Below are 12,756 nucleotides of genomic sequence, written 5' to 3'. Positions count from 1 at the left end.
CTCCGTGCAAGCAGCGAGGAAGCTCAGGTGAAACTTGGGAGGTGAGGACGCGTGGCCAGGCGGCTGTCACTCGTCAGCAGAGGTGGCAGAGCTGTTAGGCGACCAAGGTATGAGGGAACCCCAGACGTTCTCCCTCTTCCTTCTCCCTGATGTCCTTTAGAGGACATCAGCTCCCAGCCCCGTGTCCCCGCAGCGTGATGCTGGGCTGCAGCATCTCCCTGCACCCGCTCCAGCCCCCATGAAGATCCCGGATGGGTCTGACCACACCGCGGCTGCGGGTCCCAGCGCAGAGCCACAAGCCCAGGAGCAGCTGGAGGAGAGGGGGAGAGGGAAGGAGGCAGCGGAGCACATCACCGCGGTTTAATCGCTCCGCTCCCCTGCCGAGGCTTGCCAGCTCCCAGGCGCACAGCCAGCAGGGTTGGCGTGCTGGTGCCCGGGAGCAGGACCGATGAAGCAGGTAGTGCTTGTTACGCCGCATGACACTTGGATTTGCTGCCACCGCTGTTATCAGGACCAGACACGCAGCCTGCTTCCACTGCAGCAAGAACTCACGGGCTCCGATTCGCTGTTGACTTAACGCTCACATGTAGTTTGAATTACAGCGATAGCAAATAACGCTGTGAATTCAGAAACAGTCCTGCCAGGGCCCTGCAAGCTGCCACACACCCAACACGATCCTGGGGTTGTCCTGCAAAACGTGGCCTCGCTCCCTGCAGCCCTGGCAGCGTCCCCCCCCAGCTCCCACAGGGCTCGAGGTTGTGTGCAAACACAGTCACCTCTGAAGACCACCCAGTCCAACCCCCCTGCCGTGGGCAGGGACATCTTTCACTAAATGAGGTTGCTCAAAGCCCCAACCTGACCTTGAACGCTTCCAGGGATGGGAAGCCCAGCTTCTCTGGGCGACCTGCCCCTGCTCTCACCACTGTCTCTCCCCCTGCCTTGGGATCCTGCCCCTCCCCAAGCCGCCCGGCTGCACTCCCCACCTCTGAGGACAGGATCCCACACAGACCCAGCCCATCCCAGCACCAGTACCTGGGCAGGGCTGGGGGAAGTCATGGGAAGAGAAGGGGAGCTGGCTGGCTTACGGGATACGACATGGATGAACAAAGCCAGCGATGCAGCATCTAAACGATGGCGTGGGTCACTCCATAGCCACTGCCATTTGCTTCTCGTGTCCTTCTCGCTTCCCGGCGCACTGGCAAGATTATTAGTGAGCAAGAAGGTGTTGGCTTGGACGAATGACATCCAAACAAGGGGGTCAGACAAGTGGCACAGACCCGCGACAGAAAGCGCAATGAGGGACATGTCCGTCCAGAGCCCCGGGGGGATCCTCTTAGGCTGGTCGGGAGCTCTGCAACGCCCCAGCACCAAGACTCGGGGACGGGGAGGGCTGCCACCCCCGGGAGCATCCCAGGGGACAGTGCCGGGGGAGAGGGCAAGGAGCGGCACGCCGCAGCAAGCTGTGCCCTGGCAGCATGGAGCGGGGAGGAGCACGGGCTCATCTCCGCTAGCAGCAGGCAGGCACAGCTCGAAATGGCTATTTGCACAAGGAAGCGATTCTCCTGCTGGGGCTTAATGGGCTGATGGATGGTTCATTTTATGACCAGACTCATCAGAAAAAAAATTACCAAAAGGAGAATAAGGAAGAGAAATAAGATGACTTTTCTTTCAAGGCAGGACTCGGCGAGCTCTGGAGTAGCTGTCAGCCTCAGGCAGGGAGAGGCAGGAGAGCCCCTGCCCTCGCCACGCTCGCTCCCAGGAGCCGCGGCGTGCCCGGAGCCAGCTCTCCTCGGCCACATCCCGGCAATGACCACAGCCTGCAGCATTAATCCCAGGCAAAGCCTCCGCTGTGGCTAAGGGAAGAGGAGGTGCAGATGCCCTGGCCCGAGGCCAGCCAGGCTGGGCCGTGCCGCCAGCACCTGCAGTGCCCCGAGCAGGCGAGATGGGCGCTGGCACCCGCCGGCCGGATCCGCGCGTGGCAAAGTGCTCTTCAGGGGAGCCCAGCTGCCTGCTTCCCTCCTGCTCCTCCTCTCGCGTCCTCCCTGACGATTTTCTCTGCCTCCTGGGTCCTTCCCACGTGTCCCCACCACCCTGGTGCCGCGTTCGCCGTGGGGTGCTGCCCAGTCTCACGGGCGGTGGTATCCGAGCCCCGGCAGAGCATCAACCTGAGTCCTGCAAGGTGCGAGCCCAGCTTGGAGCTGCACGTGGGCTCCTCGGTATCTAATCTCTGGCGGGTTTCCAAAGACGTGTGTGATGCATTTGGAAGAGCTCTTTTTTAGGATTACTGGAATAAAAGACACCTAAAGGCTGGGCATGGTTTCCTTACGTGAAAGGCGCACTGTCCAGGAGCACGGCAGGCGTCATCCTCCGCGCATCCTCGCCTGGCATCCCTCGCTCCCGCCCGTGACCAAGCACAAACTTCAGGCTGCTGCTCTGGCCCTTGCACCTCTCTCGCTCCCTTGTGGAGGCGGAGGAGCTCCACCTCACAGCTACCAAAGCAGCTCTGGGATGGAGCAGCCAGTTCCTCCCAGGACCGCACTCCGGCTGGAGACAAACCCCTGCCTCGGCACTTTTGCCTCCATAGACTTTCCTTCTTGGGCCCAGAGCTGCCATTCTTTCCAACGCCATGCAATCAGGCTGCTCCATGCATCTGTCGGGCCATTTGTCAGGAAAAGGAGCCCAGAACAAATGGAAAACCAAATGGCAATTCGGCAGGAAAGCAGTATTTCTCACTCCGCAGTTGGAGCACTTCAAACCAGCCGCAGTCTCTGGCGCTTCCTCCTTTCTTTTGTGTTTGGAGCTTTTTAAACTCTCCCATGTTTGTGTCTGGGGCTCCTCGGAAAGGCGGCTTCCCGTTCACACTTGGAAATCGTTGCTCAGAGGTGTCGAAAGCAACGGAGGAAACCTGCCCAGCCTCCCCGCAGGCCGGTGCCGGCAGGGCAGGAGGCTACAGAGGGCATTGCAGTGCTGCAGACCCGCACGTTTCCATCTCCTGCCCAGTTTCACCAGCAAAGAGGCTTGTTCCAGTTTCCAGGTAACTTTGGTAACCAAACCCCTCCCCGATACTGCCAGTACCACCATCCCCACATCCATCTCCCACTGGTGCGGTGCTGGGTTTGCAGCTACGTGGGCACAAGCTTGCTGCTCCCACCCTGGCAATTCAGAAGCAGCTGAGCGTTTCTTCTGCTGGTGGTTTTGGGCACTAATCGGGCCTCTCTCCTCCACCCCGCTGCCAGTTTGTAGGAAAATAACATCTTTGAGCCCTCCGGCTCCCTGCCAAGTACGGCTGAAACTGGACAACATGGACAAAAGATGTTAGGGGGAGAGGGTGGGAAGTAAGAGGCAGACAGACAGATGGACCAGCAGAAGGCACCGTTACATAAAATATGTTCCCTGAAGCGGCTGGGATAAAAGCACGCATTTTAAAGCCTGCGCTCCTGCCGAGGGTGTCCCAGAGTCGTGCTGGTTGGCTCTCTTGCGTACACACACGACGCAACCCGCTCCCAAACCTTCGCCTGCCAAAAAAAATCCGTATCTGGGGTGATGCTGCTCCCTGGCTTAGCTATCGGCACTGGGACGGGTGCAGAGCTGCACCCTAACGCACGTCTGAGCTCGGTAAGAAAGGCAAAGGGCTTGTGCACGCACACTGCAAACTCCCGTGGGCGCCGCTCAGAGCTGCAGCTGATCCCTCCAGCCTCTCCCCATCGCACGGACACCGCCAGGAAAAACCAGGACACCGGGAACAGCTGGAGGAAGGGTCCAAACACCCTCTCAAAGTAAAGGGCGAGAAACCAGCTCACCTATGGCTGCGCTGCAGTGCAGAGCGCGTAGCCTCTCCTTCATCTGCGGCGTAGGGCTCGCGTGGCACTTCCATATTAATTCTACATTATGGTATCAGCCCCGCAGTGATAGAAAAGCCCTGAGGAAGCTGTCTGGACTGATCTAAGCAACTGCACCAATTTGTCACGCTAATCAATGCGCCTTCCCTCCTCCAGCCACATCAAGCACACGGTGGAAGAGCCCTGGGGACAGCAGCAGCGAGGGACACCCGGACTCGCACGCCTTTTGGGGTGGCAGGGAGATGAAGCTGGGCACACCGATGGCTGCCCAAAGCAATTCCTTCACAGGCAAGGCAACGCACGCCACTAGCAGCCCCTCTGCGTGTGGCTGGGACGTCCCAGCATCACGGGCTGCCGAACTGCTGGGCTGTCCCTGGAGAGGCAGGACAGACACTGCAGCAGCCACCCCACGGGCGCAGGAGGGGACCCTCGAAGCCCGGACGCACGAGCTGGCCCTCCTTACCTTCGTCTCCTTGATCTTGACAGCAATGACCTGCTTGCGCTGGCGGATGATCTCCATGAGCTCATCACACTCCTCCATCAGCTTGGCCTCATGCATGGCTGTGTTCACCTGGCCAGGAACAGCAAAAGTACACGCTGTTAGAAGGGACACCCTCGTCCCTGAGCCCGGCAGCCCCGCGGCTCTGCCAGCTCAGGCCGGGAGAGATGCAATAGATATCCTCCACGCTGGGCCCCAGCTCTGCTGGCTGCCAGGGGCTGAGCCGGGCCGGAGCTAACAGCTCTGCAACACAGACAGAAGCAGGCTGGCTCACCTGCATCCATTGCCACCCCAGCTGGAGGAAGGAAAAAGGCCAGAGAAGGGTGTGAAGCCCTCCTCACTGCACATCCAGCATCGGTGCTGGGTGACGGGGCCGTGCTGGGCGGCTTGTGGGGCACACGCTCCTCCGCAGGTACTGCCCCCTCCCCGGGACCTGGGCCACGGCGAGGTGGCAGCCTGGGAGCAGCAAGCCCCTGCTGCCACTGCTGCCCAGCCTGGCTCAGCCCTGCCGGGGCGCGGCACCCCACAGTCAGGGCTGCAGCACTTTCCACCAAAGCTCGGGTACCACGGGACAGCGCCGACGCCCAGCGCCGGCCTGCGCAGGGATGCTCAGGGATCTCTCTAGCTCCCTTCCCCGGGCAGGCTGCATGTTTTGGGGTGCTCTGCACAGCCACAGCTGCACTGCTCGGGCGGCTCTCGGCACTCCCACGCGATCCCCATCCTGCCCTCGGCCGTGGGGCAGCTGGGGGTTATCCTGCCCTGGCCGTCCTGCTTCGAGGTGAGCAGTGCAGGCTTCTTGCAGAAGGAGCGAGCTTCGCTGCCCTCTCCTCCCAAGCAAAATTCACAGGTCCCCCAGGCACCTACACCACGGCAGTGCCCGTGTGCTACTTAAAGCAAGAAGAAGTTTAAAAATGGATGAGAGTACCCTGCTTGGAAGAGCAAGGGTGGCCGTGACTTCAAAGCATCTGCAAAAGTGAGACCAAAAGCAGCCGCTTGGTGCAGGCAGAGGGAGGGAGCGCAGGCAGAGCCCGCGGGGGGTGCACGGCTGCAAAGGGCACATCGGGAAACGCCGTGTGGGGTCTTAGTGAAAGGGCTGAACCAGCTCAAGGCAGCAACAACTCCAGGCAAGCGGGGCTGGTGTAGCCACCCTGCCTCTGCTCCGACTGCTCGCTGTGCAGGGCTGCAGCCCCGAGCTCTGCAGCACGGCGCAGGCCCCAGGGAGGAAAAACCTTCCCCCTCCCAGTGCTGCGGGATGCTCTCAGCAGGGCTCCTGGGGCCGCAGCACCTCCTGGGAGGCAGCTTTCAGCCCAGAGAGCGCGGAAGCCAGGCGGCCGCTGGGCACACCGCGCCGGGGCTGCCACCCGGCAGGCAGCCCCAGGCTCCACGGGCGCCACCATTACCCTGATCTTTATCCACAGCACAGTGCTTACGGTGTCTGGTGGTCGCAGAGCCCCTCGGGAGCCCCTCTGAGCAAAGCCTTTTACAAATAGCCATCTTGCCCCTAAAAAAAATAGAAGAGTTCCAGATGCTGCTGACAGCACCTGCTGCTCTAAAAAGCCCCATTTTCTCATAGTGCAAAGGTTTGGCAGGATGCGTGCCCGGACCACAATAAGTCTTTAAGCTTTCTCCAGCTTAAGGCAAATTACTTACTGCGCTTGCAGTTCACTTCCTAAACTGGGGCACCATCCCCTAACGGATTCTGCTCTGGGCTCACGACAAGGGGAGCCTGGTGATGCTCAAACCCTCCCCTGCTGACCAGCAAGATACCCCCCAGCCAGGCCGGGCATTGCCAGCAGGCTGCGTGGCTCGCGACGTGCGTTTGGGGAAAGCAGCAAGGAGACGCTCCAGCTCCTTGGGCATGAAGGGACAGATGCTGCAAACAGGGGAGACCAGCACGTGCAGCTCCTCCATTTGGTTTGGACTCCTGAGCGACTGATTCCGGAGCTTTGCTCTGGAAGATGCTACTCAAGGCGGCCTTCTCACCCTTGGAGAAGGGACCCGTAAACCCTCATCACCCCGAGCTACAGAGCAGTGTTCCCTGGCTGAGACAAGGGCAGGGGGGCAGCGAGAGAAGGCAGCAGGACACGATGGCAGACTTGTCCCATGAGACTTCGAAGAAGAGCAGAAAAGGCCAAGTAGGAGATGCATTGACAATTTCCTTCTTCATAGAGCTCCCACGGCCATCGGTCCTTCTGCACAGACATCACTGCTGTGGGCGCAGGAGCCGTCGGTGCCCAGCCGGGCTCTGCCACGCAGGTGCCAGGCGTGTACCAGGAGCGCCAGGTAGGACGCTGGTGGCCTCAGAGCGCAGGAGCCCTCCCCAGGGTGGTCAGGAGCTGAGGGGCTGGAGGATTTGTCTGAATTGCAGCTCCTCCCGGTGAACCCCAGCTGGTGCTGCCGGCAGGAAGGCGGAGCGCGCGCCCTTCGGAGAGCCGGGATGATGAGGATGCAGCAGCGGGGGTCCCACCCTGCCCCTCGAACGAGCGGAGCTGAGCACGGTGTCAGCCCCAGGCGGCGGAAGGAAGCAGCGTCTTGTTTCTACAAAAAACGCTGCATGTGTCCTGCTTAATTTAGGCTAATTAATCCCTGCTGGACCCCCTTTTCAGGCTTCAAATACACAGGTTGGGTTTTTTTTTAATTTTAAAGCTGAAAGGAAGGCATGCAAAGAGTGCAGTGAAAGCACAGGCAGAGGTTTCAGTCCTCCGCCTCCAGGAAAGACCAGCATCCTCGGGGGGATGCGCAAGAAAGGGGGATACACTTTACAGAAGGGGAATTGAGCCCTATCACTTAAATTAAATGGTATAGTAGAGGACATAAATAGGTTTTCTTCATTTTGTACTCTCAAAGCTATGTGAAACAGTGGAGAAGTCTGAAGGCAACCCAGAGTTAAACACATTTGATACAAGATCTTTTTTTAAACCTGGCCAGCAGATTATGCAACGCTGAAGTGGGAGACAGCTGATGGTCTGCAAAGATAACTCCACTGAGAAAAAACAGTGGATAACCCTCCAAATCTGCTGCAAGGTAGCAGGGGGGGAAATCAGACCCAGGGTTCGGAGCCTGCAGCAACCTGTGCCGGCAGCAGCAAAGGCGGCAGCGCTGCCTTGCGACCCAGGCTGTCGCAGAAGATGCTGGCAGCCCGCTCGCCCCTCGAGGCACGAGTGCAGACAGAGGCGGCCATCGCTCGAATTGCCCAGGAGCCCAAAATCAGGGCTGTTTGCAAGCATTTGCAGCCCTGGTGCTTCCTATTGCCGGCAGGAGGGAGCCCGGGCTGCCAGGACTGCAAAAACAACAGCAGGAGAAGGGGGGGTCCTTTAGCAAGCACCACGCTCCCCTCCAGCCTGGCATGCCAGGCACAAATCCGGGGCTCCTGGTTAAATTAATCCTAAATCTGAAAACCTACCCAGGGCAAGAAACCCGCAGCTCAGCCAGCGTTCATGCTCTAGGAGACTGAAGGCAGATGAAGCCGCAGAGGCCACCGCGGTCCCTCTCTCCAGCTGCCTTCTGTCCAAAAAGGAGCGTTTCCAGGCCAGGGTCCCACCCGCAAAGCGCCAGCAGAGCACGGAGGTGGGCTTTCAGGCCAACACAGCTCTGCTGGCAAAAGCCCTGGCTCAGGCACAGCTAGCTACTGGCCAAACCACTTTTCATTAGGATGAGCTAGTTCCCAGGTAAATGCTGCATTTGGGGGTGAAGACTCAGCAGCTGCTACAACTGTGGGAAAGCTGGGCCTGGGGGAGAGCCTTTAGGCAATAAGAAGGGGGAAAAAAATACTTCACCCTTCTCAGTGTGCGTGGTGGGGGTGGAAACGTGCTAGGGACAATACAGCCCTACAGTAAAAAGCAAATGGTACAACTCAAACCTGGACAAAGCTCACGCTGCAGCTGGAGGGAAGAGGAGCATCATCGCAGCCTGAGGCGATTCACGCGCAGGCAAACCTCCGCCTCCGCACCCGGGCACCAGCACCCAGCTCTGAGATGGAGCCGAGGACCCTATCCCACCCCCACAGCGCTGCCCCCCCCAGACCCATCAACAGGTTTCTTACGGTGCAGCAGGGCAGCCGTGCCCCAGGGGACACGCACCAGTTTGCGCGGAGGCCAGCCCTGCGGCTGCCGTGGCGCGGAGGGCCACCATCCCACTGTGCAGGAGCAGCTGCGCAGGCAGCACCTCCTCCTGCCCTCCCCAACGGGGACATCGCGGGGGGTGCCGTCTCGCTACCCACCCTGGTATTTTACAAACTCAGCTTCTCTGGAGGGTCGCTACCTGCTCTCTTTGGTCCACACTTCGCTCACTGTTGCGGGATTTGGTCCCTTCGCCCTCTCTCAGCAGCGGCCTCCCACGCACCGTGCCGGAGGGAGTCACTCCTCGCCACGCCAGCGGGCAGCGCAGCCTCCGCGGTCTGGGGACACTGGCGATGCTCTTCTCTGGAGTGCCTGCCTCTGCGCCTCGGGGTGCTGGTGGCAGTGCCCTGGGCATAACGCGGGGCTGACACGGAACGTGACTTGGTGGGCAGAGTATGTTGGGATCGCGTGGGTCCGCCTATATGCAATGTCCACAAATAGCTCGAAAGCAAAATCCCCTGCATTCAGACTCATGGGGAAGCATAGAGGGGCAGAGATATTTTCTACTTCACACTCTAATGTGCTCTCTGAAAAGGTGCCTCTGAAGGGCAGGACTGCATATTTAGTAAGGCTTAGAGATGTATTTTAACTGTTATTTTAAGCAGAAAGACTGACAAAGCTGAAAACTCCTAAACTATGTAGAAAACAACAGCCTAGAGGCCTGAAACTTCCAGAATCAGAAAGAAATACCAAATAGCTTTCAGTTCTTCAGAGGTCAGCTCATTAAGATGCTGGAGCTGGATTCAGAGGAGGAGGTTTGGAAAGACATCCCATCATCCTGGCACATCCAGATGCATCCCTGCTCCATCCCTGGTGGGGTCTTGGAGTCAAAGTGTGACCTACAAGAGCAGCGAGTGCTGATGACTGTCACCACGGCTCTGCAAGGACTTTCTGGCTCCTCTGCCTGCAAGCCATCCGTTTGCTATCTATTCTACCACTGTCACTCCAAGCCCGCTTAGCCCCGAGGGAAGAGGCAGCCCCGGAGAGACACCTCCGACAAAAGCCGTTCCTCCTGCCGAGCCAGCGATCCCTCTCCCTGCCACGACACGCCGGCAGAGAGACGCAGGACAACGCGAACGACGGGGCGCGTGGGCGCAGCCACGCTCGGGAAGGCCAGTGGTGCTGCAAGACCCAGGTGTGACTCTTCTGCTCCTTATTTTGGCATGGAAGCTCAGAGCGCATCTCAGCTCCTTCCTCCTCGCGTACTGAGCTGCGTCCAACGGCGGCTCGCAGCTGCCGGCAGCGCACACGGCAGGGCTGGCACGCTTCTCCTCTCTCCAGATCGTCAGGACAGCAACAAGGGCCTTATTTAGTGAGCAAAGAACAGAACGCTGATGCTGCCTGCAGGAAACCTTCCCGGCCCGAGCGCCCCAGTCACCCTCCGAGATGCAGATGGTGAAGAACAAGCTGCGGCTCCCTGTGCAAACACATCCCTGCGTGCTTCGCTGCGGGCAAACGACTCCAGTCAGCACATGCAGCATCCCCACCCCCCCGCCGGCCGCTCGGCCCACGAGGCAGCTCGGGAGGGCGCGTGGGAAGCCGCAGGGCTTGCGTTCCCCCCAGCAAGGGCTGGAGTGACCAAGGGTGAAGCAAATAGCCCTCGTGTTTGCTCAGGCGCTGGCAAACTCCCCCGAGTCCACGTCAGCGATCCCTGCAGCAGCCTGGTGTTTTTATTCTCTGGGAAGGTGTCGGTTCAAGGAACCGCTGCTTAATTTAGCAACCAAAAAAATCAATAGCCCATTAAGAAGAAACTAATTGCGACAGCCTCTCTCCATGTATCACTTCAGCAAACAAAGCTGCAAATTAATTTGCTATTAATTGGTATGTGCACTTTGAAACAACAGTAAGGCCTTAACCGCCTTCTTCCTCTTGAATGTTTTCCACGGGAGCGCATCGCTGATGAACTCCCGACTCCGGAGCCGCAGCCAAGAGGCAGCGTCAGCCCGCTGGCACGGGCTCCCCGCGCGCAGCGCGCACAAACACTTCCCTTGGCGAGGCAAACAAAAGATGCCTGATTGCACACCGGGAACACAAAGAGCTTCATAGATCAAGTGGTCAAAGCAGCAAGGTCAGCCGAGTCCCTTTCTTCAGCAGGATTAAAGGTGATCTCCTCTCTTCCTCCGATGCTTTCTGTAATCCCCTCTACAAAGCCTTTCTCACTTGCTGCTGGCTTAAGCCTGAATGTTGCTATTCTGCTACAGAAAGCAGAGCTCAGGCAGGAGAGATTGCCATCGCCATCTCTGACAGCAGGAAGGATGCGGGGAGGCAGAGCGCCTGTGTTTGGGAGGAGGAAGGAAAGCGGGGAAGACGACCAGCCGCTGCAACCCGCAGAAAGGCTGGAACCAGCCTTGCCCTGCAAGGGGAAGCCACTGTCGCGGCAAGGATGGAGACAACATCCCCGCCTGAACCCAGGGGCTGGGGACAAGTCGCTGCCTACGCTGCCACAGGGTGAGGCCAGCCCAGAACCGAGAGTGAATCAGAGAGATGAGGAAAACAGCCTTAATGAGCAGAGCGAGGCTCGACGAGGCCCAGCGCAGGGCTCTGCGCCGTCCTGAGGAACGGCAGCCAGCAGCAGCCTGCGGAGAGGGTCTGAGGCAGGACGGCTCAAAAGCTACCGGGGAGACACAGGCGTGAAAATTGCAGCCACAGCCCTGGGATACAGAAATGGGATTGTAACCTGGAGACAGCCACAATAACCCTTTCCTCTCTCCTCAGAGCACTGGAAGAAGGGCAGAGCATTGCTCTGGCTGGGGAACCGCACCAGTTCAGAGCGCTGCATCTGAAAGCATGGACAAAAAGGGGACAGTCTGGATTGCAGAGAACCGGAGGACCGACCGTGCTGTGAAAAAACTTGAAAAAACCCCAATAACGAAACCTCCTGGCACAGAGGAGCACGAGACGCCAGATGCCACGGGAAGAGGCAGCATCTCCATCGCACGTTCAGGACCGGGTGGGACAGCCACCGTCATGATGCGCCTCGGGACAGGCACCCACGGGGGACGATCCCCTCCAGCCCTCCTTGTCTGGGACCCTCCACTTCCACACTCAGGTCACGGAGCGCAGGATGAGAGAGGCTCTCCAGGGCTTCTGCCCCGGCTAGCAGCAAATCACACAGCAAAATGGCAATACGGCAGCTGGAGGCAATGCCTGGAAGTCCTCTTTTTACAGCAAAGGTCCGAAAACCACTCTTGTGCTAACAGGAAAAGTAAGGCTATGCCAAAGTGCTTAGGAGGAAAGAGACTCAAAGGAGCCTTGATTTCACCAGCAGGCTCAGCCCCGTCAGCACGGCTTTGGGTGCCTCACCACGTGAAGGACCTTACCCCCAAAGGGCTTCCCCAAATCACATCTGACCCCCCCTTTATTCCCTTGGGAAGAGGAGTCCTCATTACCAGCCCTGGTTCACCCAAGCCCTGCAGAAGATGCAGGCAGATCCCTCTCCAGCACAAAGGACTTGCCTGCAAACACGGCGCAGCCCCCGCTCGCCATGGTGGATGCAGCAGCCCCGGGGAGCATCAGTGCCGGGAACGACAGCCCCTGCACCCCAGCAGGGAGGGCTGCGTTGGAAAGCACCCACCCCAGCCCTGCAGAGGGGAGGACCGTCTCACCCATGGCGCACCCAGATGTTCCCAGGATCGCTGCCTGCGCCTCTGTCCCCCTCTGACCTCCAGGCTGACCTGAGCTGCTTGGCTTCACTCCTGGGATGGTGGTCTGCTACAGCCCAACCACCTCCCAGGGGAGAGCACATCCCACCCATTAAATGCTTGGAAGCAGCTGTGGGGATTTGATATTGCTTCCTTGCCGGCACCTGCAGACACCCATTGCTTCCCTCCTCTCCATCAGGCTGTGAAGAGGACTTTTGCTCAACCCACCCCAGCACGGTGGGGTCCCACCCTCTCCTTCCCAAGAGGAAATGGTTAAAATATAACTAACAGAGTAGGAGGACCCTGGAGCTGAGAAGGACCCCTGCCACAGCTTCCACACCTGCCTGGGCAGATGCAGTTTTGACACAAGCTGCCCTTACGTGGCCACGACTCCCTTCTTGGGCCGGCCGTGAGGGCGGCTGGTCCTGCTCCGCGGGCGGCCGCCGCTCCGTGGGGCTGCCCGGCCGTGGCTGCTGCGCGCTGCTCCAAGGCCGCTCCGCCGGCACAGCTAGCAATTTCCTTCCAGAGTGCTCGGCACTTTGATATTCAAGTGCTCTGCAAATATTAACTAGTTTACTTTAACAGCACCCCCAGACAAGAAAGAGGAGGTGTAACTAGCCCAGAGTTTCATGGGGAATTTGAAGCACAGAGGCATCATG

The 12,756-nt window shown here is 59.1% G+C and overlaps 1 protein-coding gene across 2 annotated transcripts in view; it reads right to left on the bottom strand.

Moving 5' to 3' along the window:
• The window catches only part of MID2 (midline 2), a 113,418-nt gene that overhangs the window by 22,479 nt on the left and 78,183 nt on the right, over positions 1–12,756 (bottom strand). For both annotated transcript variants that reach the window (XM_087748979.1, XM_087748980.1), the window contains exon 4: positions 4,303–4,410. In XM_087748979.1, the coding sequence (XP_087605105.1) occupies positions 4,303–4,410 (108 nt within the window). The remainder of the gene's footprint in view (positions 1–4,302; positions 4,411–12,756) is intronic.

Source organism: Nipponia nippon, unplaced genomic scaffold (genome assembly GCF_047370975.1).
Source record: "Nipponia nippon isolate SJK-2023a ecotype South Korea unplaced genomic scaffold, ASM4737097v1 scaffold_12, whole genome shotgun sequence".
Taxonomy (NCBI): domain Eukaryota; kingdom Metazoa; phylum Chordata; class Aves; order Pelecaniformes; family Threskiornithidae; genus Nipponia; species Nipponia nippon.
Note: the sequence above shows the minus strand (reverse complement) of the source record. Positions and strands in the feature narration are given on the sequence as shown.